Source organism: Apteryx mantelli, chromosome Z, assembly GCF_036417845.1.
Source record: "Apteryx mantelli isolate bAptMan1 chromosome Z, bAptMan1.hap1, whole genome shotgun sequence".
NCBI classification, from domain to species: Eukaryota; Metazoa; Chordata; class Aves; order Apterygiformes; family Apterygidae; genus Apteryx; species Apteryx mantelli.
The window spans coordinates 76444309-76471039 of NC_090020.1; the positions used below are offsets into that span (position 1 = coordinate 76444309).

The 26731-nt window shown below is 47.4% G+C and overlaps 1 protein-coding gene across 1 annotated transcript; it reads left to right on the forward strand.

Annotated features, from left to right (window-relative positions):
* Positions 1–84: 84 nt before the first annotated feature.
* On the forward strand, positions 85–25610 carry VCP (valosin containing protein). The gene is made up of 17 exons (XM_067316363.1): positions 85–185; positions 5262–5373; positions 5763–5935; positions 8114–8256; positions 9765–9895; positions 11700–11831; positions 12256–12358; positions 14133–14266; positions 14520–14655; positions 15725–15837; positions 16343–16507; positions 16618–16740; positions 17763–17975; positions 19237–19545; positions 20667–20822; positions 21193–21347; positions 21772–25610. The coding sequence occupies exons 1-17, from the start codon at positions 169–171 to the stop codon at positions 21875–21877; spliced, it is 2421 nt and encodes an 806-aa protein (XP_067172464.1). The 5' UTR covers positions 85–168; the 3' UTR covers positions 21878–25610.
* The last annotated feature ends 1121 nt before the right edge of the window (positions 25611–26731 follow it).

Sequence of the window (26731 nt, forward strand, 5' to 3'; positions counted from 1 at the left end):
GGCTGGCGCCGGGCGGAGCTCCCCCTTCCGATGAGTCGGCTCTGAGGTTCAGTCAGCGCGAAGTGCCCGCGCCCGCCGCCGCCGCGAGCCTGCCCGAGACCCGCCGCCGCCGCCCGCCCTGAGGAGCCGCCGCCGCCCGCCTCCCCTCGTCCCCCGCCCCCCCGCGCCATGGCCTCGGGATCCGAGTAAGTGCGGGCCGCCGAGCCGCCCGCCCGCCCGCCGGCAGGCCGCGGCCTGGGCCTGGGCCTGGGCCTGGGCCTGGGCCTGGGCCTGGGCCTGGGCCTGGGCCTGGGCCTGGGCCGCGGCGGCGCCGGGCCCGGCCCGGCCTCCCTCACCTCGGCGCGGCGCGGGGCCGGGCCGGGCCGAGCGCGGGGCCAGGGCCGGAGCCGGAGCCGGACCCGGGCCCGCTCCCGATCCCGCTGTGTCATGCAGGCCCCGAGGAGGCGGAGGCGGGGCCCGGCGGGGGGATGGGCTGCTCCCCGCGCGCGCCCGGCCCGGCCCGGCGCGTGCCCGCAGGGGGCTCCCGCGCGGCGCCGGGGCCCGGCTCGGGGCCGCGCCCCCCTCCCGGGGCCTCCCCGGGAAGTGTCGAGTCATGGCGGGGGGGGCGAGGCCTGGCCGGGCCCCGGCGCCGCCGGCCGGGCCGTCCCGGCGGGGCTAGGCCTCCGCCGGGGCGGCCCGAGGGAGGGTTTTGTCTCCCGGGCCCCGGCGTGCGGGCAGCGGGGGATGGACGTGGCCCGGGTTCCTCCCCGCCGGCCCGGAGCGGCCCCGGGGCCGCGGGCTCGCGAGTGACTTGGCATTAGGAGGGGCAGACATGTTGTGCCGGGCCGGCTTCGGTGGCAGCTGAGGCAATCTGCTATATTTTTCTCTCCGGTGTCTTGCCTCGTGCTGCTTTCCGTTCCAGGGCTGAAGATCATCTTTCATGCTCCTCAAAAATGAGTTGACTAACAGTGGTCTCTCAGCTCCCATCCCACGTGCGCCGGCCGCTTCTTTGGCCCTTGAGAGCGCTAAAAATAGAGCGTAAAAAAATTTTTCCAAATCCAAGAATACTTGAAGTGACTTGTTGGCCTTGCCAGAGGCACCTGTCTTCAGTCCCTGTAGTGTCCTTTGTTTACTTTTTCTTTTGCAACTCTTGAAATTCAGACCAGCTTGATCCTACTGAGCCAGTTCCAGAAAGGTGTGCCAAGAATTTAGTGTTTGTGGTAGAGCTTGCGTTGGAAGTGATAGTCTAAAAGGCATATTTTGAAGCTGACTGAGTTGAACAGTGTCTTTAAAAATAAATTTTTACATTTGCAAAGTTCTTCTCATCACATAGGTGTCAACAAAAGTTACTCTGCAACTGGAAAAAAAATGTAGTTGCAATTTTGGGGTCAGTGCTGTTGGCAGCCATCTTGCTGAAGTGAGCTTGAGCACAGCATGTAACGTTGCAAGAGCTAGCAGAGTGTGGCTTTTGAAGAGATTTTCACTTTCCCCTGCATACCAGCCAGAAACAGTGTTTGAGAACTTGGCGTCTCAAGCTTAGGTATGAACTCACTGTTAGATTCTCCTGCATTGTTCTAGTAGGTAAATACCTCTTTCATTTGCTTTAATGGAAAAATGCTTTATGGATTTATTTTTTTTCTTAATGCCTACCTGCGGAAAGTAGTTCTGTTTGTAACATAGATGTTCATGTTTAGGACAGTAAGAAACTGTTGACAAGTTTGTCTCAGAAGCAAGTTCATGAGGATGTTGATTAAAAAGTCACACTGGCATATAGAAGATATGACTGTGTTCGCTTTCGTTATGGAAGCTGGAATCATTTTGCATCTGTGACTTTTCTGCTGTATATTTAGCAGAGACTTCCAGGAACAACGAAGTTCCCTAGTTTATGTGGAGTTCTGGAGGTTGGTAGTTCAGAAAAATCACTAATGATAAAGTACTTTGTCTTCACTCGTTCGTACTGTCCACCCCAGTCTCTGGACTTTATCACATGTTGATCTAGGGGTACTCTGACACAGAGAAATGATGAAGTGACATAAGTTGTAAAAGGTTATCCTATTTCCCCCCGCTCCCTACCATCAAAGGGGCTATGGGACTGTTTTACTGAAAAAGGAAAGAGGGCTGAGGATGGGAACTGGTGTTTAGGGCTAGTTCATGTTCTCTTCAATTTTACACACAGCTTGGGTCTTAGGTGTAAGTTTGGCCATTAATTGTGCTGGGGATTTTGTCCTCGCTTCTGGCCTCTGTCGAGCAGCAGGCTTGAAGCAGGCTGTGAATTTCCTTTTAATCCCTAAACAACTCTAAAGGTATGTTTTGTGTTCAGTTTATCTCTGTTGAACCAGTGGAAGAAATTAGGGAGAGGGAAAGTAAAGCGTGTGAGGGAACTGACAAAACGGTTGAGTAGGGGAGGTGATCTAAAGGATTTGGACCAGATTCTCTCTGACAGAAGTAGATGAAAACTCATTGGAGAGCTTTAAAAATTACCTAGGTTAGCTGTCAGTTGTGGCCCTTCGCTGAAGCTTGCTACCATGCGCAGGAAGGTTGGCAGAAGAGAGCCACTATTCATGCCATAGGCTTTCCTGTTTGATGTTTTCAGTTCAGTCTCTCCTTCCCTGATGTATAGATATTGGAGACTGCGTGAGGGTGGCTGAGCTGCACAAACATATTTTGCTCCATCATCTCAGTTATAGCAAGGGTACCCCCCTGGAGAGATGCAATGAGGACAAATGGTGATGGTAATATTTTAGACAGCTACTGGAAGGCTAGCCAGCACTTGTCTATCAGAGTCCTTATCCTTCTCTCTAGGACAAATAACATCACGTTTCTGTGTAGCTGTTGTGTAATTTCTTAACACCTTTGTTTCTTTGTCTGCAGAACTGTCAGATCAGGTAACTGAAGTTGACCCCATTCATTTAGATGACTATGTATTGTTCCTTGGAGATCTTTATTCCACTTTTTAAATGCATTCAAGTTCCTCAATTGCTTTAAGTGCAGTAATGTGCTGACAACATTGATCTAGCTCTCACTTCTTACTTAGGGAACTCTGCAGATTCACAGTTCTTCAGCATTAAAACTTTTTTTTCCCCTCACATTCAGTGGAACTAAATGCCCCTCTTGCTGTGCTGCTCAATACTGCTGTATTTTGAAAGCTGTCTGAACTTTTTTCCAGTTTTATGCAACTTCTGGTTTTGAAAATTCTGATCCATAAGTTTTCACCTGCTGCCCTATTCCTCTTCCGTTTATTTTTATCTTGGGTCCCCAGCCAGTTTCTAGGCTCTGTGATAATCTCTGCATCCTGAGGGACAGTCAGTCAGTCTCAGTGACAGTTTTTACAGCCAAAGTCTGGCAACGGTTTGTTATCAAAAGACTTTTGGATCCACAGCCCATGTGCTGGGATGATTTACATTCTGACTTTGAACAGGCTAGATAGGAGTATTGTTTCTTTCTGGTGTCCCTTAGTTCACATCTAGCTGCAGAGTGAATTTCCAGTGTCCAGGAGCTAATGCTGTTGCAAGGACCTTACAAGTAGTTTGTTATTTTTATCCACTGTTTTCACCCACAACATCCATTAGCCTGATAACTTATTGGTTCAAAATACCTTATAGGTCTGTTAATTTTTCCTGGGAATTCCTGACCTTCTGAGACTCTACAAATGCTTGGGTGAAAGATGGGAATCATAAGCTCCTTTCTAGGTGTATCCAGCAGCCTTTCTTGTGTCTTTTCAGGTTTAACGAATGTGCGTGGATAATCGTCTGTAAGTTTCACATAGCCATTGAAATGGATGGACATTAATGTTACCTGTTGCACCTTATTTTAAAGAAGAGAGGAAAAAGGGAAGGGCAGTTCTGGAAAGTTAGGTTTAGTAACTGATTGTTCTGTTTCCTTAAAATTATGTTGCCTGTCACTTGCAACGTGTTACCTATGTTATTAGGGCTTGTGTGAAGTTTCCAAAAGGTTTTGAAGCAAGCTGGCTTTCCTTAAATGCCTGCTTGTTATTGTTCCCCTTCCTTTAAGTGTCAGAGAAGGGAGCCAGTATCACATAGTCTGTCTTGGCAAGAGCTCAATCTTGAGGGTGTCATAGGGACTTCAGGTAACATCATGTTGTGCATATGTCATCCCTCTCTGCTTGCTGAAGTGAGGTAATTTTAAAGACGCAGTGAACATAAGCACTGCTGCCACAGGCTTCATTCATACTGGGGAGCTGCTTGGTCTACTACTTCTCCTCAAGGTTTGATCTCTCCCAGTTATTTTGTCCCTAAAAGAGCTTCATGAAGCCAAAGTGTACAGCCAGCATCATTGTCCGCAAAGCTTTGTACTCTTCACTTTTTTCTAATGCTTGCCACTTACTTAGGACAAAGGAAAACTTTCTTTTTTTCTCTTTTTTTTTTTTGGTCAAAATCAAGCCAAACTGTGCATCATTTCTGTTATGACCTTAGACATTGGTACATCTGGACTACTTTGAGAAAGCAGTCCAGTACCTAACAAGGGAAGTAACAGTCATCTGTTGCTCTTGCAGCTGGCTAGTGTACAACTTTGAAGAGCTCCTCAGGAATCAATAGGTTCAAATTCTTATTTCTTTTATCAAATAAGCTTTGGTGTATTAGATTTTGAAGGAAATGACTTAATTACCTTTCCTTCATTTTCTTGCCCTTTGGTGTTCTCCATTTGGTCAAGGTAAATGAATTTAGCTGCTGTGGTGTACTGGGCTAGAGCTGCAGTGACTTCTGTGAAGGTTTTACAGAAATATCCAAAAATCCTCTCATTTTTCATGAGCACTTGACTATTTCTACTGGATTGCTAGGTTTAACTAATAGGCCTCCACAGACTGAACTCTTACAACTCCTCCTGTCTGGGGAGCTGCTGCATTGTGCTTTAATTCCCTTATTTGTCTGGGATTTGACACCAAATAGACTTAAACTCTTGTTGCAGTTTCAATGACGGTGGTTACATGTGATTTCAGATGAGTCTGACTAATTCTTTTAGGCAAAACGTCTTACAGTCAGCAACATCTCACTGACTGCTTCTTTTCATAGACAGCTTCATGGCTGTTTCCATTTGAGGCTAGTAAAGTAGCTAGTATTTACTCTTAGAAAACTTTCTCTTTTGAACTCCTGAAACTGTTGCCTAGGAAGAATATTCTCCTTTGTCTTACAAATGGCCATAGTTTCCAAAAGATGAGATAAAAAAAGAAGTGGAGACCAAAACGGGGTGGCTGGAAAGGGAGAAGTGGTATCACTAGGACTCCTGGTATCATTGGGATCCCTAAGTTCTGTTTTCTTCTCCAGTTCTAAAGCAGATGACTTATCGACTGCCATTCTGAAGCAGAAGAACAGGCCCAATCGGTTAATTGTTGATGAAGCCATCAATGAAGACAACAGTGTTGTGTCGCTGTCCCAGGTGCGTCATCTATAGAAGCAAAGCCTTAAATGTGGCTAACATGCAAGCTGCTGCTGCACGTTACCTTGGAACATAACTTTGCTGCATGAATCTGAGTATTTTGTATAAGAAGCTACAGCAGTTACAAGTGAGGGAGATGGGTCATCTTGTTTTCCAGTGCTCTTTCGTGGTAAAACATGCTTTAATTCTGAACTTTTAGTGTTTAGTCAAGCTTGAGACTTTATTCTGGCTTCAGGACTTGCTCTTGTCCAGTGTAGTAGGATCCTCAGTCTTTGTGGATTTAGTATATCACTTTCAAGATGTCATTCTCCAAAATCAAGTAGCTCTCCTTCAAATACTTGAATTGTTGCTTTGTCAAAAGCTTGTGCTAATGTTGTTATTGTTTACAGGCGAAAATGGATGAATTGCAACTGTTCAGAGGAGACACTGTTCTGCTAAAAGGAAAGAAGAGGAGAGAAGCAGTTTGCATTGTCCTGTCAGATGATACCTGCTCAGATGAGAAGATTCGCATGAATAGGGTTGTTCGCAACAACCTGAGAGTGCGCCTGGGTGATGTGATCAGGTGAAGATGAGTTTGCTAACTGTTGCATATCCCTGGGTTGCCTAAATCATTTGCGTATGGGCTCTGAATTGATTCAGTCAGTAAGAGGCAGAGTCTGCAGGAAATAATCCTATGTCTTCCAGAGATGTTTTCATGTGCGTGTCTTATATCAAGGATTTCAATGCAGTTTACTTTTGCATGTGTTGCACATATACGTAATTAGATTAATACTAAAAAATGATACTAATCATTCTTGAAGTCTCTTCTGCACTTTCACAAGCCCAGGTCCTGTCACTAAATCGAGTAGTTTAATTATCCCACCATTGGCACATTCTTCTTCCCAAGTTTACATTGTCAGATGAACTCACAAATTTTCTTGTGTGCTAAAACAGAAAACGTGAAAAGCATTAAGCAGTATTGTAATTGATCTTATAATGCCTTTAGTTCAAGCACTGAACTGCCCTGTGACAAGCGGAAGTTAAAACTTGCTGGAAATGAGTGACGAAAACAGGTAGCAGTCAAATAGCAAGGCAAGAAAATCCCCAAAGAATGTGTATATTCCAATTTTTGTTAGAAAAATAATTTAAAGTTAGTAATGCTTTCAAAAGCGTTGCAGGAATTTAGTTGTGCAACCCTTGCAGAAAGTAGTGGGGAAGCACTGAAACCCACATCTTGGAGAACATTCCCATTGATTTATGGGAGACAGGTTACGTTCTGTGATGCGGGGGGGATGGACTCATGAGCATTTCTTAAACACAGAAATTCTGATTTGCAGAAGGCTCTTCCTCCTGAGCATCTTACTAATCTGGAATCTCCTATGTGTTTTGGGAAAATTGGCACCCGGTTTCTGGCACTAGACTTCCTAGGGTGAGATCAGGCATAATTTTTAAATGCAAAATGTGTTTCATATGAACTTTATGGAGCAGAGGAACGAGGCTGTTCCACCACTCTCTCTGCTACTAGAAGATGCCAGTTTAAAACATTAGTGTAGTTGGAACAGAACAGTGCTTTGAGCCAGGCTGGCTATATTTGTGGTTTAAAATAAAGGTGAATTCTTACTTTAAACGATGTGAACTGGTTACCATTGGAGTCATTTCTAGTGTGACAATTCAGCTCCTGTTCCCCTTCTCGGCTGGGACTGTGTCTGTAGTGGTTCTGAGCCTTCCAGATGTGTTACCAATTTTCTTAACTGTATTAAAAGGGTCAGATATCTTTCGTACCTCCTTGCCCTCAAGGTTTTTCTTGCTGATATTTAATTAATTACTGTATTTATTTCCATGGCTTGGCCTCTGCCAAAACGCAGGTTCATGCTTTAATCACTTTCTGCTTGTGATTTCTCAACTGTTTTCCTTCTGGGGCGGTCTGTCTTTTCCTATACTCTTCCACTGTATCTTCTCTGGAGAGCATGTGGTAAAAGACTCTATTAGGAGTGTCTAACAAAATAATGTATGTAAAGCAGCACTCTTAGTTCTGTGTAGGCTTTTTTAGCTGGCAAAGCTGGTTTGAGCTTTCTGCCTCCCTGCAGCAGTTTGCTACTTTGAGCTATTGCTACAGTAATCTGTTGGCCTACACTGTAATATAATAACTGAAGTGCTTTTTAGTAGAAAAGGGGGAAGGGAAGCCTCTGCAAAGTGAGATTGACAGATATCTGACTGCAAGCTGCTTACCAATGATTGGTACTGAAAGCCTTTCCTCGGAAGCAGGGTTATGAGCAACAGGGGGTCTATTCTAGAAGAGAGAGATGAAGAAAAAAAGAATTTCTCCCAGCTCCCTTTCCCTTACAATTGGTCCAACAGTAGCTCCTTGTAGAAATAAAAGGTAGCTGGTGACTCTCCCAGCTGTTTAAGATGCATTAAGCTGTTTAGGATGCGTTAGTAAACTTGCAAACTTTTGTCTTGGTGGGGAGAGGGAGGCTGCAGAAGAGCGGGATGTAGGAAGAAGAGTATGAATCTCCCCAGCAGTCTTGGGGAGTGCTGAGAGGAATGAAGAAAGCGTGCAGTGTGAAGACTAGTTCTCCTACAGGGATGCTTATTACCTTGTCAGTGCTGAGATGTTCTTAAGCAGGCAGGAAGTCTTACCAAGGCTTTGGAGAGTCCTTATTGGTATTCGTACTGGTTTGGGAAGAGATATCACATGTCTTTCCCAGCTGAGGTGCAAGACCAGGATGATGTAGCTAACTGGAGTTTTCTTCTGTTACAGCATCCAGCCTTGCCCAGATGTGAAGTATGGCAAACGTATCCATGTGCTGCCAATTGATGACACAGTAGAAGGCATTACAGGAAATCTGTTTGAGGTCTACCTCAAACCGTACTTCTTGGAAGCATACAGACCCATCAGGAAAGGTAATAGCACCTGTTATTGAAGTGCTGGTGACAATGGTTGTGATCTAGTCCTAAGACTGATTAAAGAGAAGCTCCAGAGACATGCGCAGATCTCTGCATAGCGTTACATTGATATCTGTAGAACAAGATTTTGCTGGTGCTGATTTAATTTCTCCTGGCCTTCAGAAAAAAGAGTGATATCTGCTGCTGGCATAGCAGCCTGAAGGCTCTCCTGGATTTTTTTTACTCCTTTGGCTGTTTTTGCTACATAGGATGGGAGAGTGTCATAAAAAGCTCAGATAGAATGCAGGATAAAATCTTCTTAAGCTAAGTTGATATCACTTCATGGGATTGGGTGTTTGCCTGTGTACTAGTCAGTTGGTCAGATATACCAGCTGGCCCCCTGACTAAATTCACTTCTTAAACATAATTAATAACTGGGAGAATGTGTAGAAAAGCCAGGTGCACTTTTTAGTTGTGCTTGTAGCACTTCTACTGGAAGAAATAGGTCCTAATTTCAGCTTATGCTTATACTTTGTTATCAAGCTTCTTTAGTCCAATATAGCCAGGAGTCAGAGTGCAGTAAACAGAAGGTTAAGGACATCCAAGGCTGCACTTCCCTTTGCATGGCTTCATGCAGGCCGGAACAGCTGCCTGGAAGTCATTTCTTTGGTACAATAATAACAAAAACAATAGACAGATAGTGGTTAGAGTGACCTTCTCTCAAGGGAGACAGTCTGCAGTTACTGCCTGTTAGCATAGGGCACTGGGAATCCACATGAGATGGTTTAGGATTTTATTGAGGTAACCTCATATTTTGGGGGTCAAGTCTGCTGTTCTTCTGCAAACTTTTCGAACAATCTTTTGTTGGTAATGGCAGCTCACTATTTCAGTCTGGCTTTGATTTCTCCAGGCTCACTTGTGACTTTCATTGGTGATTGCATGTTCTACTGCCCCTCTGCTGCACAATGGAAGCAGGCAGCTCTCTTTTAAATCAGTAGCCAGTTATTAAAGGAGACAGGGAAAATAGAGCAGTTAGCACCTTAGTCTCGGGCCATATACTTAGCCTCTTTCATTGGAGCTGCTTGCATGTCAGCCTGTGACCAGGAAGATGAATCAAACTCAAATTGCAAAACAATTTCTTAAGCTGTATCCGAATTATTTTTAGGAAGTTTTTCTTTCCTTTAAAAAAATAAAACAAGTTGCAAAACTGTTAAATTGAAAAAGAATGGAAAATAGACTTGATTCCTTGCCTTTGACAGTGTTTGGTATCAAGGCAGAGAATTCTTCTCTCCTGTTTGTTTTGTTCTGGATGAAATTTGAGAACTTCAACCATTACAGAGCCAAACGGTGCTCTGGTAGTCATGGTGCATGCAGCTCTTGAATATAAAGCACAGACTAGTGGTAAAACACCAGCAGCATACGCTTGCGTAACCTACTTCTTCCTTTTCTGAGACTGCTGGTAGTACAAGGGTTGACATTTTGCAAATGTCAGTTGCAGCAGGCTACTGAAATGTGGCATTTTACAGGTGACATCTTCCTGGTGCGTGGAGGGATGCGTGCAGTGGAGTTCAAAGTGGTGGAGACAGATCCAAGTCCTTACTGCATAGTGGCTCCGGACACAGTGATCCATTGTGAAGGAGAGCCCATCAAACGAGAGGTGAGCAGAATCCTGCCATGCAGCTCTCCACTGAATCCACTGCATCCCAAAAAAACTGTTTCTGTGATAGCCCTGGAGAGCAGTGTTTGCAATTCCTGGTTTGGCATTTTGTTTATTGAATGCAATGGTTAGAAACCTTCAGTTTCAGGATACAAGCTGCTGAAGTTAGGCAGAGAAGTGTGCTTCCTGTGTCCTTCCTCAGATGCTGAGATATTAATGCTTAGGTTTTCTGAGGTGATGCAAAACCTGCTGTGACCAAACCATGGCATCTGCTTTGAGATAGCTGATGATGGACTTGGATGTATCTTTTAATTCAGAAGTTCCCTTGAGCCATAGCAGGAAGGGCTTATGGTGTTGCTAAATTTCATTCCTTCAGGAAAAAAAGCTTTTTCAATGAGAAACTTGAGATCTTTAAAAGGTTGAATTTTTTTCAGCCTCTTAAAGTATCTAGCTTTGAGCATCCCAAGTTTAAGGCAGCCCAAGTGGCTTGTCTGTCAGGTCTTGGCCACCTTACTTTTATAGAGTAGGAAACTTCAGAGATATGAGCTAAGTTGGTTGGGTACTTCATAAAGCAAGTGCTTTTTTACTATCTGTATCGGAGTGAGTGGCAGTTTGTAGCTACCTGCCTTCTAGAAAGTTCGCATCTCTTTGACATTTATGAGACTGTATCTGGGCTCCACATGAGTCCAGCTTGGACTCCACAGGACAACGCGGACACAGATGGGGGCAAGTTCAGCTGAAGTCCCTGAGATGATGAGGGGCCAGAGGTTGGGATGGATGAGGAGAGGCTGAGAGCAGTGGAACTGTGCATCCTGGAAAAGGGAAGGTGAAGGGAGTCTTACTGGTGTTGGCAACTGCCTGATAGGAAAGTGTAGAGAAGCTGGGGCTAGGATCTTCTTGGAGGTGCCCGGGGCAGAATGAGAGCAAAGGCACAAGTGGGACCAAGGGAAATTCCCATTATATATAAGGGAAAAATATTTCTGCGTAAGGGTAGTCAAACCCTGAAGCAGGGTCTTGAGAGAGTAGGAATGTCCACTTTTGGAAACCTTCAGCCTTGATTGGGCCAGGCAGTTCCAGGTTTGTAGGGTTTGGACTGAGGCCCCCTGAGGTCCCTGCAGCTTAGGTGATTTTATGATTTTAGTGTGGCCTAATGTTGCCGATAACAAAGGCCAGTAGAGATTTGCACAGCTGTGAAATGAATGGGTGTTGTAGAGCTATTTTGGAAGCATTAGTTACAGTTGGTCTTATCTGCATGTCTGGATCTTCATCTTAGCTACTGTATTCAAGTCAATTCCTAAAGAAAACACCACGTATGAGAACTGTATGGTAGCTAGGATAATTTGAGTAGTTAGACTGAAATACACTTATTCCTTAAACCATAACTGATATTTTTTACGGAGCTTCATTGTCCATTTTTATCTTTGTTAGCAATGTTAGAAGGTCGCACACCTTGGCTTGGACTAATATCTCTGGGGAACGAACCTGTCAGCAGAGACCATCATTCAGGAGGGTGGGCTTAATTTATTCGTGTAAAAGCCTTGGGGGCTAGGTGCGTTCAGGTAGTCCCCATTGTATGTCTGGGAAGACAGAACTAAGAGTTGCCGATTACCGCAGGAAGACTTGAAAATAGGAATCCCAGAGTAACAAAGAAATGGTGACTAGCAAAACTTGTGGCTTGTCCCCTTTATAAGCCAGCACTTTAGGATTCTGCGCTGCTCTCTAGAGATTCCTGGGTTCTGTATACTGGGAGGGATTGAACTGTTGTTGTTTCCCTCAAATGTTTAATATGTTTCCTTCCTGGTAGGATGAGGAAGAGTCACTGAATGAAGTGGGCTATGATGACATTGGTGGCTGCCGGAAGCAGCTGGCTCAAATCAAAGAGATGGTGGAACTTCCACTCCGACACCCTGCACTCTTCAAGGCAATAGGAGTAAAGGTAAGGTATCCGGTGTGCACTGTGTGAATGAGTCATCTTGCCTTTGCTGAGGACTCTTGATGTAGGAGGATTATGAGGTATTGGGGGGGATAGGAATAAATAACCTGTGATTTTCCCCCCCCCTTTTTTTTCTTGCTGATGTTAAGAAGGTATTGTGTTAGATGTTTTAGACACAATAAAGTACTAGAAATTTGTGAAGCAGAGTGATGCTTTGAATCAGCACTGTCAGTTGTTGGCAAGGTTCTTGTTTCTGTGTCATGCAAACTAGTAAGGATGTTGATAGTAATGCTAGGATGGCAGCTGTTGCCTGAGCTTGCATCAGAATTTTGGGTTGGCTTTATCAAACACTCTACATTTTCACTGTGAAGCTACTTAAGCATTCAGATATTAACTTACCATCTGAATCCCTCGGCTTTGTCCTCAGCCTCCCCGTGGAATTCTGCTGTATGGTCCTCCTGGCACTGGTAAAACACTGATTGCCCGAGCGGTGGCCAACGAAACTGGGGCTTTCTTCTTCCTGATCAATGGTAAGTTTTGTGGCTGCTTTGGCCCCAAATCTGCTTAGGGCTTATTCATCTAGCTCATGATAACAAATAGTATTGATAAGGCCCTTTAGAGACATGTTGTCTCCCTGAGATCCTTCCTTACCTCTGCTGTGTGGTTCTGGAGACGCTTAGAGGTCATTCTTGTGGAAGTGTCTGTAGCAGCACTTTCCTTAAGCTTGATTGTTTTGTAGCAAAATGGTTGGAAGACAGCTTTATAATGCACTGGCCTGGAGTCTGTCCACCTGGGTGTTTGTCTATGTCGGTGGGGGCAGAGTTAGGACTGAAGTGCTGAGATTATTCTATGTATATGGGTGCAGAACACTTTTCTGTCACTGCCAGCATGTTTCATTCAGAAAAGAAGATGGCTTGTACTGGATTTTCTTTCCCTCAAATAAAGCACAGGAGCTGTTTTGCTTCCCATAATGTTAATTGGGAGGAACTTCCCTCAAAGCTGTAACGAGTGCCTTGGGGCTAGTTGCAAGTGACAGAACCTTGTACTTGATCACACTCACCCTTGTAGCAGATAAGGTAGGCACTGGTTTATGGCCAGTAAGGATCAGATTCTGAATTTACCTCACTGCTTTTCTGTACCATTTTGCCATCAGTGATGGAATGACTGAATGTATGTATGTCATGACTGCAGCTTTCTTTCTAATTTCAGTTACATAGACCTCTAATTTCAATTACATAGACCTGTTAGGGTGAAAGCAGAGGAGTGTACAGCACAGTGTATGGGTGATCTCAAGATACAGGGTGTAAGTGGGCTGTTTTTAAGCATATGTAGCCCTTGTAATATGCTTCCTAAGTGTGCAGAAGGGACCACTGTATGCTAATGAGCCAGCCTTTTCTTTAGAGACTTGTGCTTCTGTTGTATAATAAAAATAATGATGTCAGAACTAGTGATATATTCTTTATCTGCTAGTCCCAAACCTGGAGCCTCAGGCAGTGTTGTAGGATAGAACTGGTTTGAATTGGTGAGTTACTTTTAATGTAGCACTCTCGGGACCTGCCTGCACCAGTGGCTCTGCAGCTAGCTGACTTCAGTCAGCTGCCAGCTGTGCTCTCCTGAGGGTCAGATTGCTTTTTCTTGGATCTTTTAGAAGAACACTTTTTCCTCATTATCACTCCAATCATCATGATGGAAAAACCTAAACAGAATAAATCTGTAAGGCTGCATTTGTGTTCAGCACTTGTAGGAGATCTCAGGGGACTGCTGCCCTTCTTTCTGGGTTTGATGTGTTCATAGAGGATCCTTTTTGTTATTCTTTCTGAGAAGGTGGGTTGTGGTTTTTTTTTTTTTTTTTTTTTTTTTTTGGAAATACTCTCATTTATTGGCTCTTACAGAGGGGAATATATACCTGTGTAGTGCAAGCTAAAAACAGCTTCAGTGTCTTGCAGCTTTTTCCTTCTCTACCCTGCTAATTCATCACCATGTAATTTGGTTGCTTCTCTTGAAAGCTAGGACTGGCATTAAGTGTGGTGGCACATTGCAGAGAAGCTCACCAAGTGTGAAATAGGGTAAGGAAAGAGGCAGCTAAAGGTAGCTCATTGACTAGCACTGCATTCTGATAGAATAAACTCAAAACACCAGAATAATGGTAGCAAGTAGTGCTGCATGCTGTTCTTACCTGTACAGATGCCAATTTAGTGAGAATTTGGTTGTTAGTGTTTGCTTTGGCTCAAGATATAGACAATCCCATGTGATCTTTGTTCCAAAAAAATTAGCTGCATGCTGAATTCATGCTGTATTTTGCAGGTCCTGAGATCATGAGCAAGCTGGCTGGTGAGTCTGAGAGCAACCTGAGGAAAGCCTTTGAAGAAGCAGAAAAGAACGCTCCTGCCATCATCTTCATTGATGAACTGGATGCAATTGCTCCAAAGAGAGAGAAGGTAAAGAAAGCGCTGGGTCCTTAGATCCTTTTTGGTAGTGGCTGACGTGAACCTCAGCATTCAAGCATAAGGATAAAGCAGCATTTAATTTAACAGTTTAGTCAGACTTCGGAAAATTCAGCACCTGGAGTGATATAGTTCAGGAGGTTTCATAATAGCTTGTGGTTGTAATATCCATCTGCTGTGGTGCAGTACTAGCCATTGTGCCATGCTGTAGAGCCGTTAGCCTTACAGTTGCTTTCTCCCTCCACAGACACATGGAGAGGTGGAACGTCGCATAGTGTCTCAGCTGTTGACTCTTATGGATGGACTGAAACAGAGGGCACATGTGATTGTTATGGCAGCTACCAACAGACCTAACAGCATTGACCCAGCACTCAGGCGATTTGGTAACCAGGATTGCCATCTTTCCTGCGTATCTGATGCTTTCTTAAGGTTATGCTTGGGGGGCCTTGAAAAGATTGAGCAGAAATTAACATTAAACAGCTTCTGTATGTTTCGTAAACTATTGACTTGTCTCTCCAACTGTTTGTTAGGAGTCTGTTTCTAGACTTCCAGCCTTTAGTGTCATTTTCTGTGCTTTATTAGGTTAATACTTGTAGAAATAGCAAAATACTTCGACATCAAATGGTGTGTTAGCCTCTGTTAGGTGAGGCTGTTTCAAGACACGCTGAAGGAGTAAATGGCTACTTAAAGGGTGTTTATGCCTCAAGTCGCGGTAGGCTCTGAAGTGTCTGACTTCTCATACTTTTATTGCTGAGAAATACAGTAATTTGAGATCCACGTTCTCAAAACTTCACAATGAGAGCAAATATCTGAGCAGTGTATAAATACTAAAATAGCAAACCAGCCAAGCTTGCAGAAGAGAGTAACCTCTTAAATGTATAACTAGCCATTTGACCATTTGAACACACGGCTATGGCTAGAGACAAATGGTAGGTGTGTGTGTACCCTAAGTAATATTGCAGTAACACATAGGTTTCCTTCCCTCTCCCCAATTATTGGGGCTGTTTGTGCTTTTCACCACTTCGGTACTGCTGTGATGAGTACTGTATAAAGTTTTGAAAAATCTGTGTCTCAGTATTTGCAGACACTTCTTCTGCTGAGGATAAAAAAGTAGAAATGAACAAAAATGTCTCATGGTATGTTGGTTATGGGAAGCTAATTTTCCCATAAGTGAGACTTGAAAAAAATTACTGAACCAGTAACTCTGTGTTCTGTAATCTTGAACTCTAGTTAAAACAGTAGTCTCAGTTTCCCTAAATGGCTTAATCCTTTCTTCCTCCTCTGACTTTGCTATTTTGCTGATATATGCTGCAGAGAAGCTCAAAACTCTGTCATTTTCTGGAACTGAACATGTCTGTGGCTTGTCATCATCTTGTTCAGTCAGAGGAAGATAGCGACTGCAGCCCCTTTAGGTCAGAGTCAGCAGCTTAACGTGTGTTTTGTGCTCCCCAGGTCGTTTTGACAGAGAGGTAGATATTGGTATTCCGGATGCCACTGGGCGCCTGGAGATCCTGCAGATCCACACAAAAAATATGAAACTGGCTGATGATGTGGATCTGGAGCAGGTGAGTAGCGTGCTATTGGGAAAGCTTGTCTTTGCAGATAGAAGCTCCTAATGCTGTGTTTTGTAGTAGAAGAGTCATTATGCTTTGATCGTGTAAATGTAGCAGTTCACTTAGGAGGGCATGAAACTGGGTGAATATGTGATCTCTGGGCTTCCTTTAACCAGTTTCCAAGTGACCAAGTCCTCACACACTGGTTATAATGGCATGACTGTGTGAAACAAACATCTGACCAGTCTGGAAGTACCTTGGCACTGTCTTCCTGGGTTTGTTTGCTTGCATTCTTATAAATAAAAAGCAAGCCTGAAACAAGCTACGGAGTTAGATGCACATTATGGTGGGACTGGAGCACATGTAAACTGGATGGTTCCCATCATCTCTGTCCTGAATGAAGTTCTCCAGTCCTCCAGAGTTTATTGTACCTCTGAGTGAGTGACCAGAGCATGTGTTGCCCTTGCAGGGTGCTTACTTGTATCCCTGTGAGTCATAGCTGATGCTCTGCTTTCAGGTGGCAAATGAGACCCATGGCCATGTTGGTGCTGACTTGGCTGCTCTTTGCTCAGAAGCTGCTCTTCAGGCTATCAGAAAGAAGATGGATCTCATAGACCTAGAAGATGAAACCATCGACGCTGAAGTGATGAACTCTCTGGCTGTGACCATGGATGACTTCAGGGTAATGAAGGAGTGCCCTTCTTTCTTTTAGGTGCAATGCCTAATTGCTTATCTGGAACACGTGAACATAGCATGTTAGAATTCATATAATGCCTTCTTTTCTAATGGTAGTGGGCTCTAAGCCAGAGCAATCCTTCCGCTCTTCGGGAGACTGTGGTGGAGGTGCCACAAGTTACCTGGGAAGATATTGGTGGCCTAGAAGATGTAAAGAGAGAACTCCAGGAGCTTGTACAGGTAAGAGCTTTTGACAGATCTTTGCCCAGTTAGCTATAATAATAAAAAAAAAAAAAGAAAAAAAAAAAAAAGAAGAACCTTTTCAGATTCCTGTTTGAGTTGGGAATAGGGTAAATGCAGAGCTTTGATGGTATTTGCTTGCAATGGACTGAAAATACCATGCTGTTCCCTCTCAGTGAACACAGGGAGGGGAGGGTGCTGAAAAGCAACATCCAACTTTTGTCAGTTGAATCTACATTGACTTCTTTCACGGACTTTCTGCTACGTGCAGAGATGGCCACAGCAGCGCTTCTGCTTCTTTTACATGGAGGCCATCAGCGGGAACACTGCTGAGAATTCTGTTAAGTGGTCATTTATATACTAGAAAGTGAATGCAGGTACTCACACAGCGAGCCTCTGAAGGGCTTTCCGTCGGTGTTACATAGGGACAGGTGAGAAGTATTTGTGAAGCCTTCCATGAAGGGAGAGGCTGGAACATACTGTCAAGAATGATTTGTGTAAAGTTGCTAGTGCCAGCGTTGGGGTGGTTTGGTTTTGATATGCCCTTACTTTCAGTTGATGCTGTAGGAACACCCTATCTATGAATAAAAGAATCTCTTTTCCTTTCTTATTCAGTCTAATTTTCTGGCATTAAAATTATCACCTAGCTCTGACCTTGTTGCTGGGGATACGTGCCCACCTCAGAGACACCTTGGCTGTCTCTGGAGAGCAGAGCTGAATAGATCAGATAATTAATTGTTCCCTTTTGCTTCTGCAGGGCAGAGTGAAGGCACACAGCAGGGGTTAAGTGTGCTAGAAAACTACCTAAAATGATACTTGGTTTTAGGGGTGGTAAATAAGACGTTTAAGGCAGCTCTACAATTTGCCTGTGGTGCTTTTCAAACCAGCACTCATTTGAAAACTGCTAGCACCTAGAGGCAGAATCTTGTATTTAACCCACCAGAAATCTCAGGCATCTGTTCTGGTAGGAGCAAGGTACAGGTCTGTTTTGGCTCAATTCAAGATTTTTTTCTTTCTTTCAGTATCCTGTGGAGCACCCAGACAAGTTCCTCAAATTTGGCATGACTCCATCCAAAGGGGTTCTGTTCTATGGGCCACCTGGTTGTGGTAAGACACTGCTGGCCAAAGCCATTGCCAATGAATGCCAGGCAAACTTCATTTCCATCAAGGGGCCGGAGCTGCTTACCATGTGGTTTGGCGAGTCTGAAGCCAATGTGCGCGAGATCTTTGACAAGGTAGGCGCTCCTTCTGCTCCCTGTACTATGTTTGTGCTCAGATACCCCAGAACGTTATTCTCTACTGAGCCTAGCTTACTGGCCTAGTTCTTGTTTGTTGTGTCTGGTGTTTCCCCACTTATTCTGTGACTGCCTGCTGCTTTTCTGATGTTAAGAAATTAATCCTTTTTGGCAACATAACTCTTTAAATGGTTTTCTCCTGCTACCCTTTGCGTTGTTGTTGGATGATAAATGTTTAAGTGCCTTAGCAGTGGAGCTATGTTAAGATGGTGTAGATATCCTCCAAATCCCTGAAAACTTATTTTGAAACCTCATTAGCCATCACCTTTTGCAGAGCTTCAAAATGTCCTACAAGTTCTTGTACTGCAATAAACATGGCTTAGGAAGAAGTTCACTCCTACTGCGCAATTTCCTCTAGGTAGGGTTACCTCCTGTTCCAGGAGGTGTCTGCATGGATCAGCTTGGGAATTCTCATTCTTATGACCAGGGAAGATGATGTGAGAGCAAAGTTGGAGGGAGAATGAGAGAGATGATGATTTGTTTGGAAGGGAGTTTCAGAGGCTATCTGGTTCAACTGTTTGCCCAGAGCAGGGATAACTTGAAAGTTAGATCAGGCTTTTCAAGACCTTGTGTAGTTTAGTTCTGAGCATCTGCTAAGGATGGAGAATCCTCTGCCTCTTTTGGCCTGTGTAGCAGTGTTTGAGATTTCTCATTGTGAAGATTTTTTTTTTTTTCCCCTATATTTCTAACTGAAATTTCCCTTGCAGCAATTTGTGCCTGTTGCATCTCGTCCTTTCGCTGTGCTCCTCGAAGAAGAATCTGGCTCTCTTCCCCATAACCACCCATTAGGTAGCTGCAGTCAGTGACTGGATCCTGCCTTCCATTTGATGAGTCTGTCTTGATTCCTGATACTTGAGTGCCTAAATAACCAACTGACATCCCTAGATCTTGCAGGGACAGCTCTGGTCCAGGCAAAATGGCTTCGGCTCTCCCTCTAGGCATTGGAGTTACCACCTTTCTGCTTGGTTCACAATGCTCCCAGCTTTGGAGAAACTCGGTGTGTTGTTCATAAGAGTTTAACACAGGGTTTGTGCGGCAGGAGATTATTCCAGAGCAGCTCCTCCAAGCTGTCCCAGAGGCAGCAGTGCTCTAGTGCTCCTTTGAGCTGCGTTGATTTTAGGGTAGGCTTAGTGAGAAATCAGTGTACTTCTTGTCTGGTGGTACTTAACATGCAGGAACTGTACCTGTTTACTTTTTGTAGGCCCGCCAAGCAGCCCCTTGTGTGCTCTTCTTTGATGAGCTGGACTCCATTGCAAAGGCTCGAGGTGGGAATATCGGAGATGGTGGTGGTGCTGCAGACCGTGTCATTAACCAGATTCTGACAGAGATGGACGGTATGTCCACCAAGAAGAACGTCTTCATCATTGGTGCCACCAACAGACCAGACATCATTGACCCAGCCATCTTGCGCCCTGGCCGTCTGGATCAACTCATCTACATCCCCCTGCCTGATGAGAAGTCCCGGGTGGCTATTCTTAAAGCCAACCTGAGGAAATCACCAGTTGCCAAGGTAGGATCTGTGCCCTGATTGTGATTGACTTGGGTTTGGTGCATGCTTCACATGCTCCCACAAGCTCGGGACAGAGCAGAGGGCTGGTGACTAATCCATGCAGTACAGAGATGTGAAATCTTCAGTGCCTGATTGATGGAAGGCTTGAGCTTTGAATCTAGATATCAGTGAAACCAGGTGTCAGTGACACACAGTTACTGTGTGTGTACACACATGAAGTAGCACAGCAGGTCTTAATCACATAGTAGAATTCCACCCATGGTGCAAGAACAGGAAAGCCTGGAACCGGTGTGTTATGGAAGATGGAAAAGATTCTTGTACTTAAAAAAAAAAAAAAAAAAAAAAAGTAGATGTTGAAAACAGGGAAGGAAAATGGAAGCTGAAGAGGAATCATCACAGTAAATTGGTACTGAACTTTATCACAGGCAAGAGCTATGTCCCTTTCCTGGGGAGCAGGCAAGAATGCAACCGACAGTGCCTTTAATCAGAGAAGAGCAGATGTCAGCAAGAGCTCAGGCTGTTTTGTGTCAAACTTACCTTTTCAGGCACTGTCAGGAAGGAAAGCTTGAAAGGAGGTTATGGCCCTACTCCATCAGTTGAAGGGAAGGAGGAGGGTTGTTGGTCCTGTCTTTCTGTGCCCCTTCTTGTACGTGCCTGTGCTCTGTGCTTCCCTCTGAAGTGTTGTTGCTGCTTTGTGTGGCAGAAGGGTCACTTGCTGGTGACGTGAAATGCACCTGCAGGTAGTGCTCTCTGCTTGTTACCTCCTGGGCTAGGAACTCCAAGGCATTACTGTGCTTTATAGCCTGACACTATTTCATTTGACCCCTCATGCTGACATCTGAGTGAGTGGTACCCTGAACCCAGAAGTCAGCCTGCTTCTCCTTGAGGATGAACAGTGCAGAGGCATTTGTGGCTGCTTAGCGGACTCTTCCTGAACATGTGAGGAGTGTGGCCTGCTGTTGTGTGTAGTTAACCTTTCCCAGAAACAAGAGCCTTCATAGCTCATCTTCTAAAATTGGTCAGAGTTAAGGTGGTACCTTGGTACCATGGGGATCTAAAGGCACCTTTTTGTCACCTGGGAGCGTAAGATATAAAGGACAAGCCTCCCTATTTTTTCCTAGGATGTCGACCTGGATTTCCTAGCGAAGATGACCAATGGCTTTTCGGGAGCTGATCTGACAGAGATTTGTCAGCGTGCCTGCAAACTGGCCATCCGTGAGTCCATTGAGAGTGAGATCAGGCGAGAACGTGAGAGGCAAACCAACCCTTCCGCCATGGTGAGTGAGGCACCTCTGAGCTTTCCCTGCTCGTGAGACATAGGCAGCCCACCTCTGCCCGTGGGTGAAATGTGATGAGTTCCTGCCTGTAATCTTCAGGTGGGGACGAGTAGGCTCTCGGCACAGAGCGCTGAGCTGGAGCACTTTGTTCTCTTCTTGTGGGAGGGTGAGGCCCTGCTAGTGTGCCTCATCCTTGGCATTACTCAGAAGGCCCCTGCTGCGGCTGTGACTCACTGTCTACTGCAGTGTCCCTCTCTATCCCCTGCCTTGGCTGGTATTGGAGCATCCTGGCCCAGAGGGAGGCTGTGGGCACGTGCCTGGCTGTAGAGCTCAGGGAACGCATCTCATCTGGGCCCTCTGTCCCATGCAGGAAGTGGAGGAGGATGACCCGGTTCCCGAGATACGCAGGGATCACTTTGAGGAGGCCATGCGCTTTGCTCGCCGCTCCGTCAGTGACAACGACATCAGGAAATATGAGATGTTTGCACAGACTCTACAGCAGAGCCGTGGCTTTGGCAGCTTCAGGTAACCAGGAGGGAGGGGGAGAGGGCAGTATGACTCAGCTAGCCTCAAGAGCAGAGTGGTGAGGGCAGCTTCTCAGCTGTGCACTGGGTAGCAGTCCCCTCTTCCACCACTTTTTTCCCTTCTCCTCAGTGCATGCAGCAGCTAACTGAGCCCAGGGCCGCTATAGGCTGCGCTACAGGCTGGTTGTAGCTGCTCCATTAGTGCTCTTGAAGGCCATCTACACTGAAGAGCCTTTTTCCTTTAATGCAAGCAACATCTGGCAGCAATACAGGCCTTTTGTGTGATCTGCTGTAAGGCTTCTTCCCGTTTCACCCCTCTGTCCTACTTGGCACCGGGGTGTTGGTGTGGAGGGAGGGGATTGTGCTGAGCTGTGAGGAGACTTTTGAACAGCATCTCTTCTCCCCTTCTGCACCACTGCACGCAGGTTCCCATCAGGTAACCAGGGAGGCGCTGGTCCAAGCCAAGGCACAGGAGGTGGCAGCGGGGGCAACGTGTACAGTGAAGACAATGATGATGATCTCTACGGTTAACTCGCTGTCCTCGGTGGACCAAACTGCAAATCAGGCCACGTTGTACAGGGAAAATCCAATGTTCAGTGGACTCTTGGCTTCTTCATTCCTCAGTCAGAACCAGTGTAGCTGCGCATCAGACTTTGTACAGGGAATGTTTTCTGCAAACACAAATCCACACCGATGTTCAGTTGGGAGGCAGACAGTGAATTAACAAGGAGGGGAACTGACTTAATTTCTGAGAAATTTCTGTTCTAGTTTATGTGGCAGAATCAGCAGCTTTAGCAAAGGGTACAACGCTAGCCTGTATAAAAAAAAACCCCACAAAAATAATAAAAAAAAAAATAAAAATCCCACAAAACTCTAGCCAGGCCCTGGCCATTCCTTTGTGAAAGTTTTCTAGTTAATGAGGTTGCTCTTCATTCTTATGTCTTTAAGTTCATGTTAACAGAAGAAAGGTACTGGTTTGGCAGCTGCTTTCCCCTGCTAGTACTTGGCAGCAAGTGCCAAATAAGAGAGCACCGTTGCTTGTGGCAGGTATCTGGTGTTTCTTCTCCAGTGCTAGCCGTGAGCTGTCACGTCTCCTGCTGCTTTGGCTCCTGGGCAGCAGCGTAGCCCAAATCCCTGTCTGTGCTTTGAGCTCTGGTGCTCTCCCTGCCGGGCTGTTGGACTCTCGCAGGCAGGAATCCTACTCCAGCAATTGCCGTTTCATCCATCCTGCCTAAAGGCAGGTGCGAGAGGGTTCTTGGCCTGTGGCTGGAGTCTGTGGTGCAGCATGACCTGAGCATTGTTAGGGAAAAGAGGAGCCTCCTGCTCTGATGCTATAGACAGCATGTTCCTCAGGCTCTGCTGAAAGATTTCCTTCCCATTCAGCTGAAACAATTTGCGTGTGCCCTTGGGTTTCTGATGAAGGGCTTGACTGTTTTCTGTCAACCTCCTTACCTTCCCTTTGTTGCTCCCCGTATGCAGTAGCCAGGTTTTGATTCTGGTTCTTGTACTTGTCCTTCCTTTCCTTCCTCAGTTTATTTGCCCTTCTCTGAACTGTGAAATGTGCCTAGTTGTGGGATAACGTGCAGGGAGGGCTCAAGGCCAGCAGGAGCCGCTGTGCTGAGTGATGTGTTGCTGTCATGAACAGTGTTGCTGCAAAGACTGTAGCTTCAACTCGGCCACTTGCTGCTTGTCTTTGACTACACATCTCATGAAACTAGCGCCTGTGCTCACCCTCCAAGACAGGGCCAGAGGCTGGGTGCTCCTTTGACCCTGGAGAGCTGTATTTGCTTCTCCTTTCAGTGAGCTGAACCTGCAGCTTTGGCCACCAGCCCGTTAGAGCAAGGGAGGTGTGTGTGGGGAGCAGCCCAGCGAAGGGGGAAAGTACCGTGATCGATGGCAGGAGAGAGAGTTAACTGGCCTGAGCAGGGAGGTTTCCCTCTTATTTCTGAGCTGCGTGGAGGGGTATTTGCAGCATGGGCTGCGAGCCTCTTCCTTTCCAGGCTTGTAGGCGAAGTCCTGTGGTTGGTGAGGTGTCCCTCACTGTCTGTCTCTCTAGGTCACCCAGGTTTGGGCTGGATTAGTGGTATTTGGGATGCGTAAGTGGACAAGGGAAGACCTGCTGTAACGGATGGGCTAGTGAGCAAAAGGGAGCCTGTTGTGTGAACGCAGAAGCAGTGGGGCTGGCTGGATATGGCCCAGCTCCTGAGAGCAAGGGGGAGATCCTGTTTGAGCCAATGGACCTTGGCTGTAAGGTGCACTGTTAGCTTTTGGGGAGGGTTGCGTGAACTGAGGCCTATGCAAGGATTTTTGCAAAAACAAGAGGCTTAAATGTTAGGTTGTGGTGCCAATGAGTATGGGAAGGTGCCTGCAGGCCTTCCGAGGCTGAACCTTGCTGGGGATAGTGTGTGGCAACCTCTGCTACTGCATGAACTGTGCAGGGCCCAGGCTGTAAAGACAAGCAGATCTAGACGGGCTCCATCAAGCCAGCAGGATTTAAGCGGAGGGGTGGGGGGAAGAGAGGTGAGGGGAGTCTCAAAATAGCAAAAAGATGGAATCACCAGGGAGAGAGGGCTCATTCCCTGTGACATTGTGTGGGTAGCAAGCGGGAGAAAACGCGCCAAAAGCGTGAGCAAACTTTGCTTAAATAGCATGAGCTCCTGGCAGAGACGGCAGTGGGATGCGGGGAGCAGACCCTGGGGAGGAGGGGCAGCCCCTGCTCAGGTGGGTTGGCCTGGTTTTAAAGGCTGGCAGAGCTGCCTGCCAGGAGCAATCTTGCCCTGTCCTCGCGCCAGCTCAGTTTATGTGGATGTGCTTAGTGCCGCTGCTCTGCCAGCGGGTACGAGGGTCTCCCAAACTGTTTGGAAAGCGCTGGTTGTCTCCTCCTGCAGCGGTGCGGTTGGAGATGCCCGAACCAGCTCTGCCCCGTCCATGCAGTGACACCTGCAGCCTCGGTGTGGTATTAGGGGCCTGTCTCTCTCGTAGGTGCGAGGCAGGGCGGCTTTGCGCCAGGCTGTGGTTCGCTTTGCCCTGCGCTGGCAGGGGCTGGGCAAGCTGAGCAGGGAGGGCTGCTGGTCCTTGCCCCATGGAGCGCCCCCAGGTCCTTGTCGCGGTACGTGATGCCTTTGGCCCAGGGCTGCATCGCCTCCTTGCACTTCTAGCAGCAGGGGAGAGAGATGCTGAGGTCTCTTGGCCTTGCAGGGTCTCTGTGCTATCTAAGCCCAATCGAAACAGGTGCTGGTTTTGCTCTCATGTCCTGCTCCTTCCCCCGTGCAAGCCGGGGGGGAAACCAGAAACAAGCTGCTTTCAGACGATGGGTTCAGCCACCCTTCCCCAGCAGGGATGGTTGTCCTGTCCTTCCCCAGCACCGGGACCTCTCTCACACACATGTAAAAGCCCTCCCCACCTCTGGCAGCCGGTGGGTTTCTTCCTCCCTGCCCATTTGGGAACTCAACCAACCCTCCCTGCGCTCTGCAAGCGCTGCTGCCCTGGCAGCTCTGCATGCAGCCTGCTGTGAGCATCCCAGGCAGCCCTGGCCAGCACCAGGAGAAAGAGGAGGCTGGGGAAAGAGGCAGAGGGGTGAGCAGGGTGCAGGAGCACTGGGAGGTGAAACCCTCATCTTTCTTCCCCCCTCCCCAGCCTGCCCAATGTGGGATATGGCTTCTGGATGGGGCCAGCACCTGCGGGAGCTCTGAGAGCACCTTCCCCTACCCAGGAGCTGCAGTGGGTTTGCCCCAGCCTGTGTCCTTTCCCAATGGACACCGTGCAGCAGAGCCCTTTGCAAGCCAGAGCACTAGCAGCTGCATGGGCAAGAGCCCCCCTGGCTGCATGCCGGGGCAGGGAGCACCCACTGCACCCTTGGCCTGAGCCCGGCACCTTGCTGGGAGGACTGGGCAGCCCCAAAGGGAGCTGGGGAGATGAAGGGGCGGGTGGCTGGGATGGCCAGGACAGGGTGTCGCCCTGGATGGGGCTAGTTTAACTGCGGGGGGAGCTGAGGCCAGCCCCAGCACTGCTGCTGTGTTTGGCACCTACCTGCACCCTGCTGCGATGCACCGTGCGGCCCCAGAGACCTGGTCCCCGTGCCCCAGCCCTACGGCCAGACCCCACAGGCTGCTCTCTTTATCCTTTATAGTTTTTATTCTGTTTGTTTTATTAATAATTTCATTTGGTGCGCAGCTCCAGGAGAGGCTGTCAGTTGTCTTATGTTTAATCTGTTTGATTTGAGCTGACCAAGCCAGAAAATAAATCGATACATCTGTCTATGCAACTCCCATCGACTTGCTTGTTTTATATGTCATATTCAACTATAGTATAAATGGGGTAGCACGGGCCATGCGACCCCCTGGGGGCCACAGCCCGGCTGCTGTGGGTGCAGGATGGGGGGAGGCCCACAACCCAAAGGTGGGGGTTAGAGGCTGATTCGTGGCTCAAGGGCTCGGGGCCCTCCTGCAGCACCCCCAAAATCTCGGGGCTAAGCAGGCTCACCTGCCAGCAGAGGGCAGGCGATGGCCACGCTCGGCACAGCCCATGTCCCCAAATCCCAGCCTGGGCCTTGCACAGCTGCCCCGTGGACATCCCTGTCCCGTGGATCTCCTTGCCCCATGGACATCCCCTTCCTATGGACATGCCCACCCTGTGAACATCCCTTGCACCGGGCCATTCCCACAACATGGGCATCCTTTCTCCATGGGCAGCCCTTCCCCATGGGCAGCCCCACCAGCACAGCCAGCCCCGTGGGGCTGCACCCTCGGGCTGTGTCGGCTCCGGCCATGTCCTGCCCAGCCACCAGCTGCTCCTGGCAACGAGATCTGTGTGGGCTTTGGGTTTAGCTTCAGGGTGATTTCACAGTGTTGAGCTCTTGCCTAAGATGGAGGTGAGAAACTTGGCACATCCAGGATGAACCTGGCCCCAGCGTCTCTCCCACCCCATCAAGCCCCTGCCAACAGCAAGGAGCCCCCTTCGCCGTCCCCAGGCTGCTCAGCCCCACTGCTCCCAGCCTCCCTCGGCCACCCCGACCCCCAGCCCCTCAGCGTCTCAGCTGGCCTCGCTCCTGCCCATCCGTGTCGCCTGCACCCCGGGGTGCCCCGATGGGACCAGGTGCCCCAATGTGGTGGATGCGGAGGGGCAGAGCCCTTCCCCGGCCCCGCTGCCAGTGCTCCGGCCGGCACAGCCCGCAGTGGGGTGGCCTCGCTCACCCCATGGGCACCCTCACTGCTGGCTCCTGCCCCCCTTGCTTCTCCCCCAGGTGTTTTTCTGCAGTGCTCCCTCTCCTTAGACACCCCCTGGTGCTGTGAAGAGGGGGGGTCTTCCTCGTCCCCAACGGCTGGTCCTGGAGCTACAGCCCCGGTGCTGCGTGCGGACAGAGATCTGGCTGGGATGAGCCGGCAG

What these genes read in the sequence shown, in the direction of transcription:
- VCP (XM_067316363.1), top strand. An exon ending in ATACAGACCCATCAGGAAAG is followed by an intron (nt 8,257 to 9,764) that starts GTAATAGCACCT and finishes GGCATTTTACAG; the next exon opens with GTGACATCTTCCTGGTGCGT. An exon ending in CCCAGCACTCAGGCGATTTG is followed by an intron (nt 14,656 to 15,724) that starts GTAACCAGGATT and finishes TGTGCTCCCCAG; the next exon opens with GTCGTTTTGACAGAGAGGTA.